The sequence below is a fragment of the Eulemur rufifrons genome, chromosome 8 (assembly GCF_041146395.1).
Source record: "Eulemur rufifrons isolate Redbay chromosome 8, OSU_ERuf_1, whole genome shotgun sequence".
NCBI classification, from domain to species: Eukaryota; Metazoa; Chordata; class Mammalia; order Primates; family Lemuridae; genus Eulemur; species Eulemur rufifrons.
The window spans coordinates 65,786,000-65,812,708 of NC_090990.1; the positions used below are offsets into that span (position 1 = coordinate 65,786,000).

General features: G+C 34.9%; 1 protein-coding gene across 1 annotated transcript in view; it reads right to left on the reverse strand.

The window, feature by feature from the left end:
• Positions 1 to 26,709, reverse strand: part of TTLL7 (tubulin tyrosine ligase like 7) — a 72,924-nt gene that overhangs the window by 11,022 nt on the left and 35,193 nt on the right. The window contains exons 13-18 of the mRNA XM_069478120.1: positions 25,841 to 25,927; positions 21,543 to 21,741; positions 17,399 to 17,604; positions 16,247 to 16,381; positions 14,345 to 14,425; positions 1,481 to 1,641 (exon numbers count right to left, since the gene is read on the reverse strand). Coding sequence (XP_069334221.1) covers positions 1,481 to 1,641; positions 14,345 to 14,425; positions 16,247 to 16,381; positions 17,399 to 17,604; positions 21,543 to 21,741; positions 25,841 to 25,927 — 869 coding nt within the window. The remainder of the gene's footprint in view (positions 1 to 1,480; positions 1,642 to 14,344; positions 14,426 to 16,246; positions 16,382 to 17,398; positions 17,605 to 21,542; positions 21,742 to 25,840; positions 25,928 to 26,709) is intronic.

Genomic DNA, 26,709 nt, shown 5'->3' on the forward strand with positions numbered 1-26,709 from the left:
GATTCAGTATCAGATGGCTAGAATATTTAAACAGAGGCCATTCTGAGATCATTTCAGAGTAGAATAGTCTGTTGAGGCTTAACAGAAGAGACAGGAATAGTACAGGGCTTTATACAGTATTCAAATAATGCAAAGGGGATTGGAGGGATGGGATTGTGGAAAGAAGTCCAATCAGATATTCAATGATCAATAGTTCAGAGGAAGAAAAGAGATCTGAAAAACAATGAGTTTGTTTTTCTGGAGCAGAGTTCAAGCAGGAGAATGATGAGAGAGAAGATGGAGAAGACAAAAATCAGCATATTAGCCTTATATCTGTAGATAAGAAGTTTAGACTTTAATGATAAATGAGAGAAATCAATATGCATTTTAGGAAATGACTCTAACAGTAAGATGGATAAAGGATACAAAAATTGGAAGCAAAAATGCCCATAAATTTATTAATTTCACTTAGCCTTTCCACCAAAAAAGAATCCTCCTGTCTGAAATCCTGTCATAATTTATCTGTGTCTCTTTTGTAATGATTATTTTTGTATATATCACATTTTGTCTATTAGAAATATCAGAGTTTATTGGTTAAGAGCATGAACTGTGGGGTCAAGGCTAACTAATTTCAAATCCCAGTTACACTAGGTCCTTAGCACCTATCTGTGCCTTAGTTTCCTTATCTATAAAGTGGAGATAATATAAAACCTGACTCAGACTGATGTTATGAGGATTAAATCATGTAACACATGTAAAGTGCTAGAACAATGCCTGGCATATGGTAAGTAGTATAGTTAGCAATTATCAATTTTCTTGAGGGCAAGATCTGTGTCACATTCAACTTGTATCTCCAAACACGGTAGTAAATACTTGATTACTGTTGAAAGAATGAATGGAAAACAATCTAGTATAGCCACAGTGGGAATGTGATGGAAAAACTAGCAGGATTTAACAAATGGTTAAATAAAGACAGTTAGGGAAAAGGTGGCTGCACATGCCCCGGAGATATCAAACTTGTATGATTGGGAGAATAACAACAGGATTAGGGAAAGCCAGGAAGGGAAGCCATTTTTGAAGAAAAGGTCACGAGATGTTTGGTTTTAGATGTCTCAAGGCTAAAATGACAATGAGTCACAGCAGCACTGGAATTCTGGAGAGGAGCAGGAGTGTAGCCATGATCTTAGAAGTCTGCTGCATAGAGGGAACAGCAGAGGAACTTTAAGGATATTGGTTTGTAATTGAAATTTTTTTCTCTAATTAAGACTACCTTCTCTCCACTGAATTCAAATTAGTTAGGTGGTGCTGTGTTCATATTCATCATCTTATCTAAATCAGTGTAATTGATATAAATTATAGTTGAGTACTAAAAATTACATGCAGTAAAAAATCCATATTTTAAAAGATCATTAAAGAAATTCAACCATTTCATTGGGTTATCCTTATTACTAAGTAGTAAAATATTAAAAATTACAATAATAAAAGATGACATAGAACTTACCCTGAATCACAGAAACAATTCCACAGCCCTTGACCACGATTCCAAAGTAAACGATTAAAAACCCGGTTGAAAATCCGATACAAATTTAATTCCTCAACATCATGTACCTTCCAGATGCGTGGAAGAACTGTACGAATACTTGTTTTTACTATGTCCAAAACCTAATGGAAAAACCAAAGTACTTAAAATCTAGGTATGTTTTTGTGTATTTAAAATTCAAAGATGAACACACACATAAATTCAACAACATAGATTAAAAAATTCAGAAATAGATCCATGCATCTTTGAAACTTTGATATATGACAGAGGTAGAAAGTCAGACCAGAGTAAGAAGAGGCTGTTCAATAAATAGAGATTTTAAAATAATAATTTTTATGGAAAAGAATGGGTGAAGTTGAATGTTTACTTCATTAAATTAAAAAGAATCAACTCTAGAAGGGTTAAGGCCTCATATGCTAAAAAATAAACCATCAAATATCTTGGAAAGTGTAGGTGAATATCTTTTAGACCTTGAATTAGATAAAGATTACTTAAGTCACAAAAAGGTAAGGATCATAAAAGATTGATAGATTTTGATAAATTAAGAATTTCTGGTCTTTAAATATACCTTAAAGAAAATAAAAGACCAACTTACAAATGGAGAAAATATATTCAAAACATATATATCCAACAAAAGATTAGTATCAGGAATATATAAACAATGCTGAACAAATTTTTAATATGAACAACTTAATAGGAAAAAATGGACAAAAATTTATGAGTAGACATTCATAAAAGAGGAAATAAATATACCCAATAAACATAAAGAATAAAAATTAAGGCAATAATAAGATACAATCTCATATCCATTTAATTGACAAAAATTAACAGTCTGATAATAACTAGTGCTGGAGAGGATATGGATCTATAGGGTCTCTTAGACATTAATGTGAGTACAACTTGGGGCAATTGCTCTGGAGAACAGTTTGGTATTATCTCCTAAAGTTGAAACTTCCTAAGCCCTATGGCTCAGCAATTATATTCCTAAGAGAATCTCTCATAGGTAAACACAGGAGGCATGTAAAATAATGTTCATAGAGACTGTTAACAATCGTAAACACCTAGAAACAACTAACCCTTCAACAATGGGAAAGTGGGTAAATATACAATGGCATACTCATGCCCTCTGGACTATTGTACAGTAGTCAAAATGAATGAAATATGGCACACAACACAGAGCATCTTAGTAATATAACAGTAAGTTTAAAAAGCATATTACAGAGATAACATATAGTATGACACACTTTTAATAGAAGTAAAACAACTAAATTTAAAAAACACTTATGGAGAGGACACACAGGTATAATAAAAAAATATATAAAGAAAGAAAGCCAGGGATTGGTGAACACTGAGTTCAAGAGAATGGCTACCTGAGACGGGGGAGCCAGGGAGATGGAGGGGAAGAAGCATTTGGTTAGATACAGGTTATTGCCAAGATCCTAGCTGTTGATTTGGGTGTTGGGTTCACAGGTGGTATGATAACCTTAAAAACATTAAGTAAAGCAGCAGACCATACACACACCAATAATGAGAAAGGATTATGAAATGAGGACTCTGATTAATCTGGACAACTGAAATCCTAGAGGTCCTAAAAAATTTGTAATCCCCCAAAAACTACTTTGTCTAATTCACATGTATTTGATACTCATGCATTGTAGGTATTTCACAAAAGTGTAAAAATGTAAATACCAATAAATACAGTTATTCTTAGTTCACCAAAGTGGATTTTTCACTTTTTATTTTATCTGTCTAATTATGGGAACTGCCTATAAAAATACGAGTGAAAGATGAAAACGGAAAAAGACTAGACGTTCAAATATAAAGGCTGAGTGAAAACATGATTTCTCTCAACAGGCAAAAACATATGAAGAATTGGAAGCAGATGAAAGAATAATCTGTTTCTCTTTAAAAGAGCAATATTTAAAGAAGTGATACTGGTTCTCTCTGATCAAAGGCAAATTTAGAATAAACATCTGTTTAAAAGTAAATTTGGCAAAAACATTGTCAAAATAACATCTTATTTATAGAATACCAGCTACAGTTTCTTGCAACGAACTGTGTGAGCAGCATCGCCCCTTCCCTTCCTGTGCCAGCTCCCTGCGCTGTGCAGTGGGAGCCGCAGGTCAGGGCGTGACAGGGGAAGGGGAGGGAACGCGGAGGGACAATGCAATCTGCCATAAAGTAGTCTGTGAAAAACATTGTCCTGGAAAGGCTCATTATTACAGATAATGAATGCTTAATTATAAAGAGGAATTTAAAAAAAAACTTTAATATGAATTATTCACAATAATACTGATATAATATGCACATCAGGCATTAATTCATGCCTTATTTTTTATAATTTTCATTTATTAGTTTAACTCTTTATATTTTTTACTGTAGAAAGCAGTACTCATGACTCATGTGATATAAGAATCAACACTAGGTAAATGAAAAATTTAAAACATTTTTCTTTTCTCAATTTTCCTATTTTCCGCCCATGTGTTAGTGAATAATAACAGGCTAAAAGTCCTAATGAAGGAAGAAAAGAATAAAAAAGTAGCCAAGATAACCCATAAACTAGTCTCAGGAATAAATATGAGTTACATAAAGTAACGGAAATTAAAAAGTGTTATCAATACTGAGAATTTTAACATTACCTTACATTAATCAGTTTTCACATTATATTATGAAATAAGTGTTTAACATGATCAAATGAAAAAGCGTTTGAGATTATGGGGTATTCATACATCTTTTTAAATACACTTCAAGGGCAACTAATATGTATTGGCTGCCTGCTCTGTGCCAAGCACTGTGCTGGATATATTACTTACAGGAGACTCTCTTGGTCACTACTCTGTATATATTTTCTTCTTAATTTAGAGGGAATTTTAAAAGCATGATAGGGCTTTTAATAATATCCTAGCCCACACATGAGAAAAAGCAGCAATTTCAGAATGGGGTCAGGGAGTTCAGGATGGGAATTGTTCCTGCTCCACTCCTAAAGTTTCCTCCAATACAGAGACGGAAAAATCTTCAGGCATCCTGGCACCCCACCAAGCACCCTTGCCTGAGAAGTGAATTCCCAGATTGGTGAGACAGGCACGATCTGGGCAATCTGGGTGTTTCCCCTTCCTTTGCAGAGCCATCCACTGGGAACATGTACCCTCCTTTGCTTCTCTTTGCCTTCAGTTTTCCAGGAGCCTCCCCAAGAAGGCAAGCTCTGGGCTTGGGGAGAGGGATGGGTTAGGGAGAACCACCCCTATAATCTGGAGGCATGAAGAGACATAAACCAAGGGAACGGGAACTCAAATCCTTCATCTCTCCTCTGCATCTTCACATAAGCTCTTTCCCTGTCTGGAACAGTCTTCTATCTCTTCTCCTGGGGAACTTCTATGTCTCCCCTCAAACATCACTTCTTAGGGAGAACTTAGCTGCCACTAAACTATTGTATAATACTTTAGTGCCAGTTCTTCCTCTCTTTACAATCATCTCATTTTATTTTAATTTCCAGTTTAATCAGTGGAGACTATTATCTACATAAAAGAATGAATTATGCCCATCTTGGTAATAAAGTTACCATGTCTCCAAGGCTTAAGACAATATCTAGCACTTAGTAGGTGCTTGTCTCAGTGAGTTATACCTTGACGAGAGACAGAGAGAGACACCCAGCAAAAAAGGCCAATGTAAGCATGCTTTCTTTAAAAAATAATAATAATAGAAAATCTTTCTCACCTGATTTTTCTCTTCTTCTATTGCACTCCCCTCTGTGATGAGCACTTTTGTAACTCAAACAATTAAACTCAACCAATTAAACACTACAGTTTGAACCTACTGCAGGGTAGAATTAGTATATGATTCTGTAAATAATCTCCAAACTACTATTTTGCCAAAGATTTAGATTAAATATTTGCTAGAAATAACACAAAACATGTAATTCATTTTTCTGACTAATCAACATATCAAGCAATGCAAATACTACATAGCAAAGAAAAATAAGGAAAATATTAAGAAAAAGAAAGAAAGGAAGGAAGGAAGGCAGGCAGGCAGGCAAAACAAAGAAAGAAAAGAAAGAAAAGAAGGAAGGGAGGGAGGAAAGGAAGAAGGGAAACCTATGCAGACAAGGTTAAAATCAGAACTAACACTTAAAAAGAACTTACTATGTGCCAAGCACCGTTCTAAGTACTTTTACAAACATTAACTCATTTAATCCTTAAAACAAAAACATGAGGTAGATACTATTGGTCCACTGTCCCTTTCCAAAAATCTGAGGCTAGATTCCATGATCACAAACATTAATACTTATGCAGGAAAAAAATGTAAATATTCAAACCAAGAGATAGACAAAAACAATACATAACTTCTTGTCGGGTCACTGTCACTAAATGAATTAAGGTGTGTTAGTTTTGCTGCCTAGTGGTTACAAATATTTGGAGCGCTGTGAAAACATTTTAGATTTCCATTTTATGGGTGATAAAACTCAGGCACAGAGCAGATAAGTAACTTGCCCAAGATCACACAGCCGGTGAAGGGACAGCTGTACATCCAGACCTATGCTCTTAACCACTACCCAACACTGCCTCACAATTTTGTCTTTCCAGATGCCAAGAGCAAAAGCCTACATGAGAACCCAATTGCTTCTTCCTGGATTCAGATTCACCTCTGATCAAATGATTTTTGGGAAGCAGGATGGGATCACTGTGTACAAACAAGGCTGCCTAGGCATCCCCTCCATCACAGCCATAGAGCATGGACTAGTTTGCTCCAAAGGCTGTACAGATGGGGAGACAATGACTGCACTTTTAGCAACACACCCACTGAATAATTTTAAGAAAGCAGAGAGCAGGCAGGCAAGAAATCAGACTGGCGTGAGGTAAATTCATACCAGTTCTATTTGTGATTTTTTTTTTTTTTTTTTGATTTCTGGTGCTTTGGGGCTAGAAGAATTTGAGTGGAAGATGATTAATTTGGGAAACACAAAAATAAATGGTCAGCAAGGTACCCTTGTGTTTATGTGTGGGCTCAAGTGAGGCTAACTTATAGAATATAGGCATCTATTTCCTTACATTATGACTTTTAAAAGCATCCCAATCCAACATTTAAGCTCTCCGAGGGAAAAAATAAATGGGAGATCAGTCAATGACAACATTAATAAAATGAAAAGATTTGTCTTTTCCATATGAAATACAGCACATTTGAAGGCATAAAGCACACAGACAAATTCATATTTTGCAAGAACATACAGATGTTGAATGACAAACTGCTCCATATGGCTGAACAGTTGGTCCTAAATTAAAATAATGGCACGAGGTGAAGGCGGTTTAGAAATAACATTAAAATCACTACATGCTGTACTAATGATGCATGCAGCAGCCATGGCTATAGGGTAAAGGCATCTTTGCTGATGCAAAACGAACAGCTCTAAACAGCATCTATGTCAGCCCAAATGAAAAAGAGATGGAAAACAATATCATCAAAATGCATGCAGAAGCAACTACAGTAGGTATTAGAAAGAAACTACTGTTTATAGAAGTGGTACTTGATAAACAAGGATCTCTTAGAACCCTAAAATAAATGCAAATATAGTACAACCTTAATATCACTACTTATTTCTCTTCATCCTCCAATCTTGGTTTATGCCTCGATATTACATCAGAGAATGAGATTTTCAGCAAATTTGGCATTCTTCACAGCCTACCAACACTGCACTATTTTCATACTTCATGTATATTCCTCACAAGCTATATAAAGCAACTGCATTCTTGGCAGAAAGGTAAATTATGCAAATGTGTAGTTACCACAACATGACATTAAATAAGATTAACTATTTCCATTTTCACCTGGTGAGGATTCTTTTCAGTATTTAATTCCCATACCCTTGATCTTAAAATTTTACACCCATTAAGGAAAATCTGAAGTAAGGCAAATAATTTTATTTCCAAGAACACAAAAAAGAAAAGCATGTGGAAGACTGTGGGTGTATGACATTCTAATCTCAGAGTTTTACAGCAGTCTAATGACCGACCACCAAATACCTCGATTGCAGAACAGGAAAAGGGAGACACATATTTCAACAAAGGTCTCTAAATGGAATTAAGTTATTTAACAAAGTATTTTGTGCATCCACACCTAGAATAGTGCCCGGGACATGGTAGTCCCTCAACAAATATCAGTTGAATGCATGATTTAGTGAGCAAATAAATAAATGAATGAGTAAACAACTCTCAAAATCCCCAATAGTGCCTAGTACAATATTTGTCTCAAATTGGCAATCAATAAATGTTTGTCAAATTAAATTGTATCACGCACAGCCTTTGTGGTAGCCATGGAGACATGCCATTTAAATCAATGATTCCTAGAGTGCAGTTAGCTGATGGCATCCCCATTCAGGATCCACTGCAATATTCAAGCCATGCTTACACTCTTTCCCAACTGCTCCCGGCCAACCATTGAGCAACCAAGGATTGAGCATGGTTGGGATACTAGCAAAGGGCTATTTCTACCCAGTGTGATCCCTCTAAACAGGCAATCTTTGTTCTGGGCTCCCCATCAGTTTGACCGAGACTTTCTCAGAAATTCACTGAAGTCTGAGGGTCTTCCTACCCAATCCTCCTCCCTCCCATTCACAGGTGTCAGACCTACAATGAAGTCTGAAGACTCTTCCTGCCTACTCCAGCTCTCTCTCCCCTTTATCTTCCTTGGGTGTTTTCCCTTATAAATCCATTTCACTTCTAATTCCATCTTAGAGTCTTTGCAGAGAACTGAACTGGTAAAGTCTTCCAATGATCATCCCAGCCAAAAGAAGAATGATCTGATTAATCTACACCTAATTTAAATTATTTAAATCCTTCACTTTCTAAACAGAGAAATTTTATAATATCTAATTCTGCATTCCACAGCTGACCTACATTTTCAGATTTCTTTCTGTTTTCTTAGAAGTAGTTTCTAGCTTTTCAAGGCAGTGGCACAAGTTTCCATCTGATAGTCAAATAAATGGTCAATATGTTATAAGCAGTTTTTTACACCTCATTTCTACATATTCTACACAAAAGAATTCTGCATATGAATAATTCTTAGTAAATAAAATACACCAGGGAAACAATCTGACATGGGGATCCTTAGCAGAAAAGAAAAAAATCAGCCTGCATTTTATCCCTTCTAAAGCGAGAATATGTTCCCATATAATGTCTCACTTCCTCACAAGAACCTTCCAATACTCAATGTCATAAATCTTCTGAAAAGTCACCTGCCTAAAGTAAGGGGCAGAGGCAGTACTGAACTGAAGTCCAGATTATGCAAGTCAGTACCTCTTTCCAGTACCTGGTATTGCCTCTCTAATTTCCCACATAAACCTTTTTTTTCCAATGTACTTTGACTCATTATTATACTTATATTAGCTCTCAGTCAGTCACTGATCACTTCATCTCTAATTTCATCTGAAATAAACTTGAGGTAGAGAAAAATATATATATATTGATCAATTTATATCAAATCAATTATATATTACATATAAATAAATCCGCTAAACACATTTGTTTTCTCTTTTCTTGTCTGGGGTGAATTTTAAGTATTTCAACAGTTAATTCTAATAGTATTTATTAAGCATATAAAATACCAATAACAATTATAATAAAAAAATCTTTGTTTATATTAGAGCTCGGTATCTTCATTGCTGGCTGGCTTGATGATTTGCATTCATGATGTGTATGTTTGTTAAGCTTCTTTTTGTGAATATGGGAGAAAGAACTTACAGATTTTGGCAGGGTTAATTTTATAAAAATGAAAATTTTTATAAAATTAACAAAATTTTACAAAACTTTTGTTTTAGAGTTTCTTTTATTAAAGAAACTCTAAAAGTTTTACAAAAGTTTTACAAAGTTTTACAAAAATTTGTTTTAGAGTTTCTTTTATTAAAATAATTACTCATGGGTAAGAGTTCTTAAGCTCCCCCTACAGTAGAGGAAGAATGTCATCACAGAATGAATGCTGCTGAAAGCTGTCCTCTGCTTCTTTTCCCAGAAGTGCCTCACCTTTCACTATATATCTGAGAAATTTGAGTCTGTTTTGGGAAAAGCCTCTTAAAGAACAAAACTGTTCAGTAAAGAGAAGGAGCCACAATAATCATGATGATAACAAGAAAAATTGCTACAAATAAGTTGCACATGTTTAAATCCTGGGCTTCCACTTCTGTTCACAGCTTGGGACTAGCATTCCTCAGCTACTTTCAGGGATCCATGGAAGTGGGCATCTTTGCAAGGTAAATTTGCTCTAGTTAAGATCAGCCCTTTTTGTACTTTGAGAGCCAAACTTCAATATGTGAATTCTTCTGCCAAAAATAGAACTGTCTATTAAATTACTTATGTAGAAGAATGACTGTAACTGCTAGGGTAGTGCAAACTGTGAGATTTAACAAGCTTTTATTGAAGATGGGACACATCATTACTTGCTACAAGCATAAAGGAAACGTATACCTTTGATTTATGCCAAAAGGAAGAAGCAACAAAGAAGGGGCTCAAAGAAAGGGTAACAGAGTATAGAAGTTGTAATAAAGATTCTGCCTCTCATGTTAGTTCTCCCACTCGCTCACCGTAAGTGTATGTTAAAGGTGGTTGCACATCTGAGAACTGGAAGAAAAGATTACAAAAAGATAACTCCAAATATTCTTAAAGTAAATCAGTATGGGAGAAGATATACTGGCATACAAGCTTACTAGTAAATTTATAAACAAGCATTTATTTTAATTTTAAATTTAGAAACTCAACTGAGAATAGCAATCCTAAAACATATAAAATTGTTTCTTCCAATTCACAAATATTATTCGTATTCACACACATCACTCAATCATCCCATATAATGTTTACTAGGCCTTCTCATATCACATGTGAAAAACAGAATGGCACTATCTTAATTTGTTGTTGTTATTCAAATAAACACATGTCACTAGTAAAGACAGGCGGGTACAGAAAGAAGATAGCCTGCTGTTGAATCTAGAATTACTAGAATTGAATCAATGTAAGAAATGTTTATAAAAGTTCTATGGGACAATGCTCATAGATAGCCTGTGTGACTAATGGAGAATAAAAATGAAAACCACTCAACTCTGAAAGGCTTCCTCTGTGCCTTTCAGAGGAATTTGTCATTATGAACCCAGATGTCTCGGAATCTGTGGAAAGGGACCCCAGAGAGCCAATAGACTCATGGCCTCCCAGAGACCTTGCACTTGGTAACTGTTTCTTGCTTATGTCCTTCGCTCAAATTAGTGATGTCTGGTTAACTTTACTAATATATGTTTGCTTCATATGTCAAGAGTCATAGTCTTGTTTTATCTCAGGTTAAGATCTATGATTGCAGAATAGTATTCAACTGAATGCAACTGAATTGTATGGCTGTGCTAAAATTTATTTAACCATAAATCTATTGATAGACAATTAGGCTGCTTCAAATGTTTTGCTTTTATAAATACTATTGCAATGAATGCTCATGTACATAAATCTTAACACAGTCAGGCTATTATTCTGTAGGATAAGATGCTAGAAGTGGTTCTGCTGAGTCGTTAGGTTACAAACATTTGTAATTTTAACAGATACTGCAAATTACCTTGCTAAAGAGTTGTACCAATGTGTTCTCTCTCTAATGACATAGTAAAGGCCCTTTTATCCATATTACTTCCATCACTGGAGATTATCTGTCTTATTAATTTTTACCAATATGATGGTTTTCACTTGCTTTTTCTTCATCATTAGTGAGGTCAAGGATATATTTACATTTTAATTGGCTATCTGAAGATCCATAAATTGTCTTTCCATGGCCTTTTTATATGCTTTGCTACTTTATTATTTATAGTGTAGTTTGTCTTTTCTGATTGATTTGTAGTAGGTATTGGTTTACTAGTGTTACTTTTTGTTTTATATGCTACAAATACAAATAAAAATTCCTCGACCTCCCCATCCCCTACCCCATTCTCCTCACTACTTCTGCCTTTTAACTTGGTTTAAAATGTCTTTTGGCATTCATAAGATTGATATAGTCAAATCTGTCAATCTTCTCCTTTAAGCCTTCTAGGTTTTAGGTATATCTTAATAAGTTATTTCCCTACTCTAAGATTATCATGGACATATTTTTCTACATTTTCTTTTAACTCATTACTATTTTCTTTTTAATATAGATTATATAAAACTGTAATCTATATGGAATTCGGTTTTGTATATGATGACAGATAAGGTTCCAACTTAATTTTCTTACAAATAATCAGCTGTCTCAGTACCATTTAGTGGAAAAATGATCTTTTCTCCAATGATTTGAAATGCCACATCAATCCTCTATAACTATCTTATAAATACTTTAATCTGTTTCTGGACTCTATTTGTTTTAATTAGCAATTTACTTACACTCAAAAATTACATGAACTTGAGGAAATTCAGGGTTCCAATTCTAATAAAAAGTCCTTATCTTCATGAACCAAAGCCAGAGTCATTGACTTTGCAAACATAAATCCAGGGCATACCATGTTTTTCAATCTACCTCTGTTACCAGCTTTGCTACACCCTACTCAACAGCAGCACTGTGTGTGACACATGGCAGGACACTAAGTAGATACTTGTTGAATGAGTCTATATGCCATAGTGAGTTCATGCAGACAAAAGTATATAATTTAAAAGTCCTTATCTGATCAGTGTCAAGTTTCGGCTTATTAACAATTAATCCTAGAAGGAGTAAATGATAGTTTGTATTACTGAAAGAATACAGCAACTTCACTAAAGCTACTAAAATAGCCTAGATCCAAAAAAATAATGTTACGGTGCATTTAATGAGCCTCTCAGGGTGCTGGTCACTCCCCTCTCCCACTCTCCAAGACAGCTACCACACGCCTTTTACTCTCTCCCCAAAGCTCCAGAAGCCCTCCCCCCCAGAAGAAAGCCTTTGCATCTTCCCACCACACTACCAGGCACCCTGCCTTCCCTCCTATTAGAATAAATGGTCTCGGTAAGGACAAAACCCCCCAGTTAACTTATGCAAGAACTTTTTATCACCTCTCCTTCCTGGGCCATTCCTCTCTCCTAGATCATTCCCATCAACACGCAAACTGTAAATACCTTTGTCTTTAAGAAAACCTTCTCATCAGCCCACATTCCTCTCCAGTTACCACTGCATTTCCTTTTCCCCTCTATAGCAGAATTCCTTGAAAAAGTGCCTGTACTAGCTGTGGTGTTTTCCTCTCCACTTTTCATCTCTTGAACATACTCCAATCAAGTTTTACCACCACCACTCTTCTGAATTTGTTATCACTGAGGTCATCACAAACCTCCATGTTGCCAAAAACAGTCGGTTCTCAGTGATCAGCTTACAACCCCCATCAGCAACATCTGACACAGCTGATTACTCTGTTCCTAAAATAATTTCCTTACTTGGCTTCCAGGACACCCAGTCCTCATGGTTTTCTGACAACTCACTGGCTGCTCCTTCTCAGTCCCCTTTGATGAATCCTCTCCCTCTCTCTGAGTTTTGTATGTAGGAGTGGCCCAGGGCTCGGTTCTTGAAACTCTAGGTAATCTCATCTAGTCCCAAGGCTTTAAATATCTTAGAGATGCCTCAATTTTTTATCACCATACACAACCTCAGCTCAGAACTCAAAACTCATATGTACAACTATACACTCAACATCTTCATTTGGATGTCCACATCAATGTGTCAACACTGGCATGTCCAAAGTCAAAATAAATGAAAACAACAGCAACAACAAAACCCTGCTCCTGCTCTTTGTCCAGCATCTGCCCATTCAGTTAACACCCTAGCTAAGTACAGCTTTGCCTCACTTACCCTGAAAACCTTCTAGCCGGTCTCTACTCCTATTCTCCCACATTCCTTCTCCCCCAGTTCTGTTCTCCACAAGTAGTTCTCATGATCCTTTTAAGTTATAAACCAGACTGTGTAATTCTTCTACTCAAATTCTTCCAATATTTCCCCATCAATTGGAATAAAACCCAATATTTTTCCATCTCTAAAGTTGTGATATGAGCTTTGCCTATCTGTTCAACCTCATCTCTTATCACTACACCACATCACTCACACTTTTCCAGAAAACACAAACTATACATAAGTGAATAAAATGGTGCCTTAGTATGTCTCAGATGTATATCAAGCTAATTCCAACCTCAGTATCTTTGTATTTGCTCTTCCCTCTGCCAGACTCTCATATCATTTAAGTCATTGTTCAAATGTTACCTCCTATTTTTTTTTTATTCTGCTTTATTTTTCTTCATAGTACTTTATACAGTCATCCCTCAGTACCTGCGAGGATTGGTTTGGGGACCCTCCACAGATACCAAAATTCAAGTCCCTGATATAAAATGGTGTAGTATTTGTATATAACTTATGCACATCCTGCCATATACTTTAATTCATCTTTAGATTAATTATAATGCTTAATACAGTGTAAATGCTATGTAAATAGTTGTTACATTGTAATGTTTAGGAAATAATGACAAGAAAAAGAAGCCTGTACATCATTTTTTATCCCCCAAATATATTCAATGCCTGGTTGGATGAATCCATGGATGCATAACCCACAGATACAGAGAGCTATCTGTACCACCTCACATTCCACATTTTTTATCAAACATCTTAACTAGAATGTAAACTCTATGAAAGCATGGATTTTTTTAAGTTCACTTTTTTTATCTCCAGAACCTACAACAGTGCCTGACACACAGGAGGTATTTTATAAATATTTGTTGAAGAGCTAGGTAAACAAAGGAGCATGTAAAAGGTTTGAGTATGAATTTGGCTTAATGATCCTAGCTTAATACATAATCTGTTAGGGCAAAACTCTTTTTGAGCATTACTCACTTTTCGTTGTTTTACAGAGTCCAATTTTATGAGCCAATATGAAGCCACTTTTGTTTTATGATGCTTCCAGTTATCGATGATCTATTTTGGGGAAAAAACATTAAGAAATTTAATCTAGGATGTTCATCAAAAGTAATAAATATTTATTTTTTTATATTAATAAAAAACAACTTAATTAATTTGTGTAATGATAGCACTGAATTATTACTTGCAATAAAGAATGCTGACTTTTATAAAAAAAAAAAAGTGCAAAGATTTCTAACATAAGATAAAGAAGCCATCTGAATCCAAAGCTTTCTTTTCTTTTTGGGCCAACATACTCTCTAATGAATGAAAGTCAAATGTTTTCGGGCACATAAGGTTTGGGAAGAAATCCAAGACAGACTTTCCATTTTTATTTCAAGGGTTATATTTATCATATCACTCATAATAATAAAATATTGAATAATACATTAGAAGGTAGCCTATATATAATTAGGATTCTGCTATACATTTCTTTTGTTTTTTTGTGCAAATCTGCAAAATTTCTAAATGTATATTCTAGTAATACATACTGTAGCAAGCAGATTAAAATACTGCATATAGTGAACATATAGTAATATAATATCTGATGTAATTATTAAGTATATAAGTCTATATATGTTCTTTACATAACAATCACATTAGCCATGAATATCAGTTCTACTGTCTGACTGCCTAATTACTCTTCTACCTGATTCAAAAAGGTACAATATAAGTAATATTTCTAAGCGATATATAAAATAAAGTAGTACGAAGTCATTGGCTTTACTTAGAAAAGAAAGAAAAGAACTTTATCAGATAACATATGAAAATAAAAACATATGTATACCTTACAACCAATGTTATTTTTATTCCCTTTCTTTTAACGTAACACAAGTAGCAACTCCTTGCAAACCAGATATCATTTTCACTTTTTATATAAAACAACAAAATGTATGTTTGCGGGCTTTGTTTATGATTATATCATAATCACACAATATAAATTGCCATCATGGATGTTTTAAACCAAGAATGCCTCGTTTATTTTTGTTTCTATACACTTGCTTCAGACAGTTCTAAAGCAATGCTAAAAAGCAAAAAAGACCAACTGCGTGGCTGTGGTTTTATCCTACAGTTGGCCACTAGATGGTGCCTTCTCCTCTGGGGAAAAAAAAAAAAAAAAAAAAAAAATGTAGGGAGCCCAGAAAACAAAGCTCTATTACTGAGGAATTATCTAAGAATGACCATTTGAAAACGATGTTTCAATGAAGAAATGGAACCTTGTGTGAAGAAATGCTCTTTCACCAAAAAATATTTGAACCTTATTTCTGAATTAGAAGAACTTCATTGATTTTCATATAAATTTTAGGACCTTCTGCCATTTTAGAATGGTCCACTGGGTGGTGCACATGTATGTGTAGCAAGAAAAACACACACAAGCCATTTCAAAATTTAACCCAAAAATATATGACATTAAAGGTGCCACATTCAAATATTATTGACATTTTATGCCAGGGCCCCAATTTTTCATCATATCCCATTCCATATTTGATCTTTCTAAATCTTTACAGAAGCAAGCTTAACCTGTTATTTCTTTCATCATTAAGAACAATAATTATTTAACATTAATTATTCTCATTAGATGAAGCAGTCTTATCATTAAAATAGGACTAAATACTAAAATATATTTTGCATTACTGATTATAAATGTGATCTCATTGTTCTTGAATCATAATAGTTAAAATAAACTCTTGTATTTTCTAAAGCCTATGGATGTTGAAAAGAATATTAGTTAAGTTTGCTATGTCATTGAGTATGTCATCAGGAAATAAAAATCTTAATATTTTAAGAAGAATAAAAAGGTATGATCTCCATGGTATTTTATATACATCAAATACGCACATCTTCTATCAGAAGTTCTGATTCTGCATCTGACTTTCCTGGAAACCGAATCTTCATGTCCTTGAGAACAAATAAGGTCTGACTTGTTAGATCATCTTCTTGTTCTTTTGTTTTCAGTTTCCGCAAAGAATCACTCTTAAATTTGAAAGAATACAGATATTTGGAGGGGGTCTTATTTCATTGTGCCAGTATAATCTGAAAGACATTTCTAGGTAAAAATGATGCACTTTTAATTGAAAAAAATAACAATGAAAAAGAAAGAAAGGTTTTTTTTACATTTGTAAATTCTTAAGATTAAATGGATATGATTCCCAAGGGTATCTTTCCCACTTCTACACGTTTACATTTTTTTGGCTCAAAATGCCAAAATAAAAATATGAGTATTCAAAAAGGACTCCCTGGTCAGTTTCATTTATTACATATACCTTAGGCAAATCTTAATTAGGAAAAAAAATCAATCATTGTTACCAAGTGAAATTCATTCCCTTATATTTCCTGACTCTTCTCTTTGGAAACACCATCCACATTAAATAAACAAATTAAATAAATCCCTAGTCTAGGTGAAGGTACTTGTCTAGTTGAGCATCTAAAAGTAAGCCTGCTTGCAAATATTAATAAAGTCACTACTACTTTCTCAATACTGAATCTCTGGGATTCACATGCTAAGGAGGGAATACTCTATGTTAATTTAATATATAGAAAACATTATAAATAGCATTGTACTTAAGTGCTCTAAGGAAAATTTATCTATCATTTTTTAACCTACTAATCAACTATACCATTAAGTAAAATTTTCCATAAAACAAATTTCCTCAAATTTACAGATAAACTGCATAGTACACTGCAAAACCACACATTTACTCAGGTGATTTTCAACAATATTATACTACTACATTAGCAAATGGAAAAATAAAATAATGCTATTCTTAGTGCCCATCTTCAAGTTTAGTGATATAGTGGAGTCTGCCTTTTAAAACTCCATACTAAATTTTAGGCTAAGATAGATGAATAACGCAAATTCCAGGAGGCCATGAGTTGGATTATAGAAAGGGTCTGAGGTTCCATCTGTCCTCCTCTCATCTGATCCCCTTTGTCACCTAGATTCTGAGTAGGGTTTCCTATAATCTAGAAAGAGCAAAATAGTTGACTTACCACCTGTGAGTTGATAGAGCTGACATCGTTACTGTGAGGCAGATGCTTTGTGTAGGAGGAAGCACGGTTTAAGGAATGTGACCGAGATGCTGAAGTTGGCCGTGGTACAGATATCACTTGTTGAGCAGAAAAAGGGCGGATGTCCCCACTGGAAGGTGACTGAGCAGAGATGGACCGTGGGCAGCTGACTGAGCGACGTATGGAGCCTATTGATGATGGAGAAGAGGGGTAATATAGTAGCAGTGTTAGTACAAGGGTCCCACTGTATTAGTACTATATAATCTACCCCCATAATACCCTGAATAAATTAAATAAAGTCTAGACCAGGTGGTAGCAGAGTGAAATAAATGTCAATGCATAGGCACCATCATGAGAATATGAGTTTGGAGTAAATTTTTTAATTTAAACAGTGAACTTGGTGCAGAACCCCTGTGACATATAGATAATGGCTCTTTTGGGAATAGTACCATAAATGGTATTTTAATGTTATATTCTCAAAATATGACATAAAAGAACCAGAAGAAAGGAAAATTAACATTTATGGAGCACTTTCTCTAAGCCAGGCATTGTGCTAGGTGCTCTACTTTTATCTTAATCCTCCTAGAAACCCTCTGAAGTAGGGATCTCTGTTGCCCAGAGACTCAGAGAAAGAACTTTCTCAAGGTCACACAGCAAGAAAGTGGCCAAGCTCAGGTTTCAGTTCTGACCTATCTAATTCCTATGCCCTCCCTCTTTCTATAATACCATGATGTCACCCACTATCCTTGGGATTAGACCGTTCACTTATCAGAATCTGTGTATAGATTGGAGATTGTGTATTTTACATCAAGATTTATAGGGAGGGCTGGAAAGGAGTCTAGAGAGTGACCAGGCCAAACAGATAAGTTATAGAGTTTCAGGTCCATGAGAAAAAAATAATGAAACAGAAGAAAATGTAGAGATTATCTTAATGGAGTTTAAATATATAATTGGTCATTCTAAGAGTAGTACTAAATAGATAGTTTTCTTATTCTAAGAGAAAAGAATTTTAAATTAGATTAAGTTTCAATAGTAAAAGATTTAAGTGAAGAAAAAAATGGATGTATCTATAGGGTTGTTAACAGAATAAATATCTAGAGAAAACTATTTAATAGAAAATATCTTCCCCAATGCATACTGGGAACATTTAAGAAAGAGAAACAACTATTCCAGATAAATTTTGATGCCTGACACAGGGAAATAGATTACCTAATAATACCACCAACATTTTAATTTTTTAAAACTCATATGTTCTATATATCCTCTGTTTTATATTCTCTCTCCCCTCGGGGAATATATCAATCTTCATTAATTAAATAATTTAATAAAACTCACATGAAGTCAGGTTGAATACCCAAATATTTCTCTTCATTAGCTGTTGAAAAAAATTTAAACCTTTACAAAGGCATAGACATAAACCTTATACTTAGGGATGTATTTCTAAAAAGTAGCCTAATACTCCTCTCATTTAGATTCTGGAGGGTACAAAATAGGATATTCATAAAAGCTATAAAGGATGTTTAAAAAACCCATTTCTCTCTGTTTTAACTTCCTTCTGAATCTGAAAATCACAACATTTTTTGTAAGGACACTGCTTCTAGAGAGAGCTATGTGAGGAGCATTATCACTGGTCAATCTTTTCTTTCTTTTTTACAAAGAACTGCACATATTTAATATGTACAAAGGTCAAACTTATATTAAGAAAATACCAAAAGCATGTACAACTAACTACCTTCTAGTCCTGCTCCCTTTGAGGGCTTAAAAAGGTAATAGTTTGGTTGCGTATAACCTAATCATAGGGCAAAAGGAAAACATCCTTTCTCTTGAATCATCACAGATGCCCATTTTTCACCTACACACATTGGAAATTCAGACAGAATAACTAAGTAGCTAGACATGCCAATGATGTTTGGGTAGATTAACAAAAATATTTGTAACTTGCATCCCCCAATTAGGTGAGAAAAATATTTATATAGTTTTTATATGACTACCTTATATCAAACCAAAATATACCCCTTTAATGCTATAACAAGTTTTAATTTTTCAAGTAAACTATCTACAAGAGAAAGTGTTATATGTAATCGGGATTTTGTCCTTAGTCATCAGCATCACTCGGCAGACAAAACTCAAGGAGGATTTGTGGCTATGATGTTCCTTAGTGTAAGGTTAAAGAAAGAGCATAAAACAAAGTGAAACCCTTGTTATAATTCCTCATGAGTATAAAAAGAAAATATAACTGATAAGGAAAATGATATGTAATTGAATTAGGCTGGCTTTGAAATGAGAATTCACACTCAAAAATATTTTTTAAATCTGTGTCATATTTTAGTACACTATTGTCTGATCTCAATTTATTTACCCATTGGCCTGAGAACAAAGAACAATCTCAGAGCTATAAGAACCTTAGCAATTTTTTCTCTATCCTATCCGTATGCCACATCAATTCATGCTGTTAGAGATGTGCATATTAGCTAATAGGAAAGAGATTAAAAAACTAACAAAATTTGGGCAGAAAAATGTCAGCTTCCAAAACTAAAACAGAACATACTTACACAAAGACACACTGAAAGTATTTAAGGAATCCTTAAGAAAAAAGGGAAACAATTGAGAAAATAGTTTACAAACTCTGGGACAGGTGCTCAATAAACATCTCTTAATCAGCGGTCCCCAACTTTTTTGGCATCAGGGATCAGTTTCATGGAAGACAACTTTTCCACGGAAGTTGGGGGAGGAGGCGGAGCTCAAGTGGTGATACGAGCAATGGGAAGCGGCTGTAAATACAGATGAAGCTTCACTCTCCTTTGTTTGCCCACTGTTCACCTCCTGCTGTGAGGCTCAGTTCCTAAGTTTCAATGGAAGACAATTTTTCCACCAACGGTGGGGAGGTGTTGGGAGAACACTCAGGCGGGGATGTGCAGTCTGGTTCCCAACAGGCCACAGATCCATACCGGTCAACAGCCCAGAGGTTGGGGACCACAGTCTTAAATGAGTAAATAAATAAATGAAGTGGAACATAATACATTATTTCTTCTCTATATAAACCCTCAAAGACAGGAACAGTAGCAGCATGTATCTTTATGAAATAATTTGGAAATAAAGGGAGGACCATTGCTCGAAAATCTCCATCTATTGGTTCTTCATTCCTCATTCATTTTGCCATAAGCATGGGAGGCCAATTTTAAAGTATACACCTTATCTGGGAAGTTAACATATTAAACCATTGTTGGAGATCAACAAGGGCTCATGATTGTGTTTATTGCATTATTGAACTGGTCTCTTTAGTGGAACCCTGAGACAGTGGAACATAAGGCAGACAGGGGTATGAGAGACAAGAGTTAATTAAAGTCCTGGATTGGAGGCAGCATCAGGAGGGGGTTTTCCAAGCGAGTGCATGAAAACAGCAATAGTACATTGGACATCTGGGGATGAAGGAAGAGTAACAGACACAGTATTGGACACTTGAGATTAAAGAAGAAATGAAAGTCAGAAAGTAACAGAGACGAAGAGAATGTGAGAAGAAATAAAGGTAGAAGGAGAGAAAAGGAAGCAGGAAAGAAAGGAGATGGAGAAGCTGGTTGGTTGGTCTCCTAAATACTTTCCAGGCACCAAATGCCCTGATTTAGGTGTACACTGTGATGAAAATGGGAGGGAATAAAACTTCAACTATTTCACAGTTATGTGACTCACAGATACATTCAAGTCAAATATTCAGAGAGATAGATACATTTTTTAAAAATAGGTGTAGTATAAAATATAGTGGGTGACAGAGAAGTCATAGAGAGAAAGGAATGGAATGAGAGAGAATATACTGGCTTAAAATAGAATTAATCAGCATATCAGCCATGAAGCACATTTTATAAAACCCATGAAAAAATCTGGCTCTTGATGAAAACTATGAAATATAGAAGGATGGATCCTTAATTTAGCCCTTTTGTTTTCTACTTGCAGAATCTGAAAGGGATTGAGGGATGTGCCCAGATCTGGCTGGGGAAGGAAGTGGAATAGAATCCAGGTCTCCTCACACACGACGACAAGGGTTCATTTGGCCCAAGGACCTTTATTGAGTTCAATAATTTCAGTTCCATAATTCTTCACATAGTACCTAAATTTGTAGAAATTGACTTACTGGGCTGTTGAATTAATTTGTAGTGATTGGGCTGTTTAAGATTATATGTAACTTCCTTTTCTCTTTTCTTATTTTGATACTCTTGTTTTTCATTTTCATCGGATTCCGAAGAGCTGCTGCCACTATCGTAACTGCTGTCACTGCTGTAGTACTTCTGTCTTTTCATCATCTCACTGCTCTCTGGCATAGAACATAGAGGCTAAAATAGAGGGAAATGTATTATCTTGTTAGAATTCCAAAAAACATAGGCTTACTAAGATGATTAGTTACTATTTTTAATTTCCACCTTATGCTTGCTGCTTTTCACAGAAGGCTGAGAATCCCCAAAGTGCTACTGCTCCTGTCTGCTTAGCCTACAGTGCTAGTCACTAATCATTCTCTCTCTGCAAACTATTCTTTCCTAAATGATATACCTCAATCATCATCAGGAAAATGCTGTTGCTATATGATTGAAATAAAGGGCCAAAGTATTCATAAACAAAAAAATAATAAAATAAAGGAAAAATATTTGAGATAAAAATATAAAAATCAGAAACGTCATCAGCTTTTATTTATTCCCTAACAGAGAGATTACTCAATGAGACTCAGAGATATAGCTCTGTTGTACCATTAACATTCAGAGTTTATGTGTGTGTATGCATGTACGTGAGTGTCTGTATGTGTGTGTGTGTGTGTGTGTGTGTGTATGTATGTGCTGGGGAGGAGAAGGAAGGGCAAGAGGAGCAAAGAGAATAAAAAAGCAGCAGCCAGAGAAGTCACTTCATAAAAGGCCACATCCTAAAACAGAACTTATGAGCCTATCCACTGTATCCACTCGGATAATATACAGCACCAAGTTAGGCATTCCTCACATGGCTATATTGGCTGTGGATATTTATAAAAATAAAAACTCTTAGTTAATTATCCACTTTCTAAATTGGTCAGGAACAACTCATGTCTTTTCACACAGCAATCCTAACACACAGGTTCTGGCCATAATAGAGTAACATAGCTTTTCATTGCCCATGCTACATTTTTAAAAAATGGTATAATGTGAAAATCAGTATGGCATATTTAGAGGATAGCTGCCATGTAAAAGGGTAAATCTGTAAAGATTCAAAATGCCATGCTATCGTGTTCCAATATCTCTGTTAGAATCACTTGTTTCCACTCTTCCCAATCAATGTGGTTCCAATGACGCCAGGTGAAGGAATAGAAGGGAGGTGAGACAGCTTCACTTCACAAAGAATGCGCATAACCGAGAGCAAGACAGTTTTGCACTTAGTCATTTTAAACGACTATTTATTACACACACCATATGCCTCCTATTCCTGCTGGGAGAGGTTCTTACAGTTGTATACTAGTTGCTTGTTCTCTGTTAAATCAAACAAAATGTTTTGATTTTAGCACACCCTGTAATGAAACCCTTGGATAGCATGGGATTTCACTGAAAGAAGGTATATCCTCTAGTGCAACAGTGAAAGATGAAAGATAAAGAGAGAAATAGCATTTCATGAAGTGCCTGGAATACACAGAAAGCCAAAGAATGATCTTCTTAGATTTATAGCCTTTGCAAAGGATAAAAAATAACCAAAGCAGGAAAGTAGTTTTTAATACACTAAGGTATCAACTTGTTCTCTTTTTGATGGTCTAATATTTACTGAGCACTAACAATGTTCAAAGAGATATGCATAAAAACATTTACCAGTAACACAATCATCAAACATTTTGACAGTCTTAGGGAATATGAATTCTAGAGGAAGGATGTTTCTTCAGAAGCTTAGCATACCCAGAAGAAACAGTGGCACAATCAGGCTTGCTAGTAGTGCCTTCCTTCATGTAGCAAACAGTTTTAAGGTTTCTTAAGGAGCTTGACTACATAATGAGTTATTTGACCCTATAAAGAATCACAACAGGAAATGGATAGCTGAACCTTGTGTCATATATGCATTTGGGACGCTTTGACCACTACACTGTTCAAGCAATAATTAATTAAAAGTCACAGCAGTATAAACTCTAAATAGTACCTTAACTACAAATGAAATTTGCATTTAAATTTACAATTTGTACTTACAAGCGGAATTTGTAAACTGGCATTGAGTTATAAGATACAATATTACTTATTTTTATGTCCAATTTTTTTATGAAATAGGCCACATATAAAATATGTATAAACATACCTACCATCAAACTTAAGGAACATTGCTAACATTTTATGCATTTATTATTTATGTAGCTGATTTACATTTCTTAAGTTCTCAAATAAGTGCTAAGTTAGTACATCTCCTAGTATAAATACAAGTTTTATTTAACCTTGATTACTCTAATTATTCTTCTACCAGTAAAGCACTAAAAACCAGTGTTTGGCATATGATATCATCCCTCTAAAAGGGAAGAGCTACTTTGAAGTTTGGCTCACTTTAAACCCTTAGTAAACACAAAGACAAAAGTTATAAAAATGCATCTACTTCAGACTGATTATGTAGTTTCCTAACACTTTGAAATACTGCTTGGCTTTAACAACTACAGGAACTACACAGTTCATTTTATTTCAATAAATATGTTGTTAGTTCCCACTACTTGTCTAGAATAAGGGAGTTGGAAAAAACATACAGTGTGAATTCTGGCCTCTGAGAGTTTATAGTTTTGTTAACGAAGGGAACTATTCAACAATATACAACTGTTATCAGGGGGTTTGCTTTTGCCATTCTACCAGGAACATTGTGCCCCCAGGCTGTCTCATGTCTGGCTTACTAAATTGCAATAATTAATACACAAAGCTTAGAAACTTCGCAGTGTTTCCCAAAGTGATGCCATGACTCATAAAAGTATTCACTTTTACATATATTTTAAAATATATTTTTTCTAAAGGAATCAGCAACTATGTATTCTACAATGTCTCAATATAAAGCACATATATTAATAATTTGGAACAATGTCTGCCATACAAGATCTCCACCAGATAGGTATCTCTCACCAAGGCTCATCTCGTACCATATTTCACTGTCTAAGAACCTTCCACTTGAGTCATACCAAACTTTTCATCATTTCTACAACACCCTATGCAATTTCACACTTCCATGTCTTTCCTTTAATGTTCCCTCTACCTTGAATGTCTTCGCACCTCTCTTAAGTGTTTAGAGCACTACTCATTTTTCAAGGTCCAGGTCAGAGGGTACTGCCTTTCTGAAGCCATCCACATTCTCCCAAACTCCTTTCTTTTCTATGCTGCTGTAGCACTTTACGTCTCCCTCTATTACAGTCCTTTCCACTAGCCAATGAGGTTCTGTGGACACATTTAGTAAATTTAACTAATGGATTTTGAGAACATACTATGCGTCAGACACTGTGCTAGGTGCTAGAGATGCAACGATGAAAATCTACTTGCTACCCTTGAGAAACTTATAAGCTCATACTAAGGCAAACATGCAAATAATTATTTGTCCCCACTGCTTTATAAAAGTGTTATTTATGGTACAGCAGGTGAAGGAGGGGAGGCAAGATCTACCCCTAACTAGAGGAACGGGGGAAGGTTTCACAAAGGCAGCAACAGTTCAGCTGGATTAGGAACGGGTCTCTAATCAAGCAACAAATCAATGATTTTTGTCAGTAGGCAGGCATTTCAGAGGCCTGGAAAAGCATGAAAACATGACAGAGTATGATTTGTCTGAGGACATACAGGTAATTCAGTAATGCTGAAATATAAAGTGAAAGGAATTGAATGAAAAAGGTTTCCAAGATTTTTCAAATTCAACCCTTTCCTACTCTACTAGCAAGGACTTTGACATGTATCAGAAGAACACATGGATGTCATCACTACAGAGCAGCGCAAGTAAAGCAAACACCTGCCCATTCTTGTCTACGTGACAGCTTTCTATTTATTTGTAGGAACTGTTACCTATTTTAACTAACACTATCAATGCTGTTAATGAGGGCTAACCAATAAGCATCTCTAGAGTTATGATTTGTCTTATCCATAATGCTATATATTTCTTTGATAATTATCTGCCTAGAGGTATGTGGAAAACTTAATACTTAGTTTATAGTAAGAGTACTAGTTCTAGGTCTTTCTTGGCCCTGACTCATGGGGCTTTCACTAACATTAGGGGAAAAACCAAAATATGAAATAAACTAACAAAACAAAACTTCTCCCGAGTATAAGATGACATCATCTTCCCAACTCTACCTGCACTGAATGCACAGTCCCTACAGTTCCTTGAAAGCAGCACCAGCCGTTCGTATAAGAAATATCAAGAGGGAAAAAATAACTGTATTTAGTAGCATTTACTTTGATACTAAGGAAGGTAGAGATACTGCACCTTTGGTCCTCGAAGTTTGGCAGTTTTTCCCGTCAACTTTTCATCATCAATTTCACATTGCTCCAGAAGATCCAAAATATCTTCTTCCTTCAAAAAATATTTTAATTAAAATTATGATCAGTAATAGACCCTAGAGTTTTTCCAAGTTCATTAATCTCCACAAAATAATATACAAAAAGATTCCTGAAACTATTTAGTGAGGATTATTCAGATCAAAGAAGGAGAAATAAAGGGTTCTGACAAACTCTCTTAAAGAAACTTTCACTAAAATCTGGCAATATAAATAACACAGCTGAAATCTATTGTGTATTATCACCATAAACAATTGTATCCTTATACCCCAGTATATCATTAAAATATAAAAGTACAATACTTCAATAAATTAGCCTATCATACACTTTAAAATTTCTCGAAGTTCACTCTGATTTTCCAGACAACAAGTTCATCAATCACTTTTATACTGATTAGTGCATAATAATATTAAAACTCCAGACAGAAAACTGATGATTGGCCTAATAGTTTTATTTAGAAACAAGCTAATGTAGTTTTTGCTCAATGGGCACTATTTAATGAAACTCTTTCAAAATTTTAACAATTGTACAAGAGTATTTTTAGAGCTTTATAAAGATTTTTAGTTTATCGTCATTAATGGTGGTACAAATGCACAATGCCATGGTACCTTTCTTGTGCTCTTCTAGAGTCATTTTGAAGTCAAAAGGACAAGTTATAAAAACATACACCCCAGTGGATATTGAGCATTTCAGAACGATAGGAGTATAATAGCTACATTGACAGAGCTATAATCAACTGCTTCATTGAGATATTTTTAATCTATAAAAATATCACAATTTTATCTACATATTTATGAT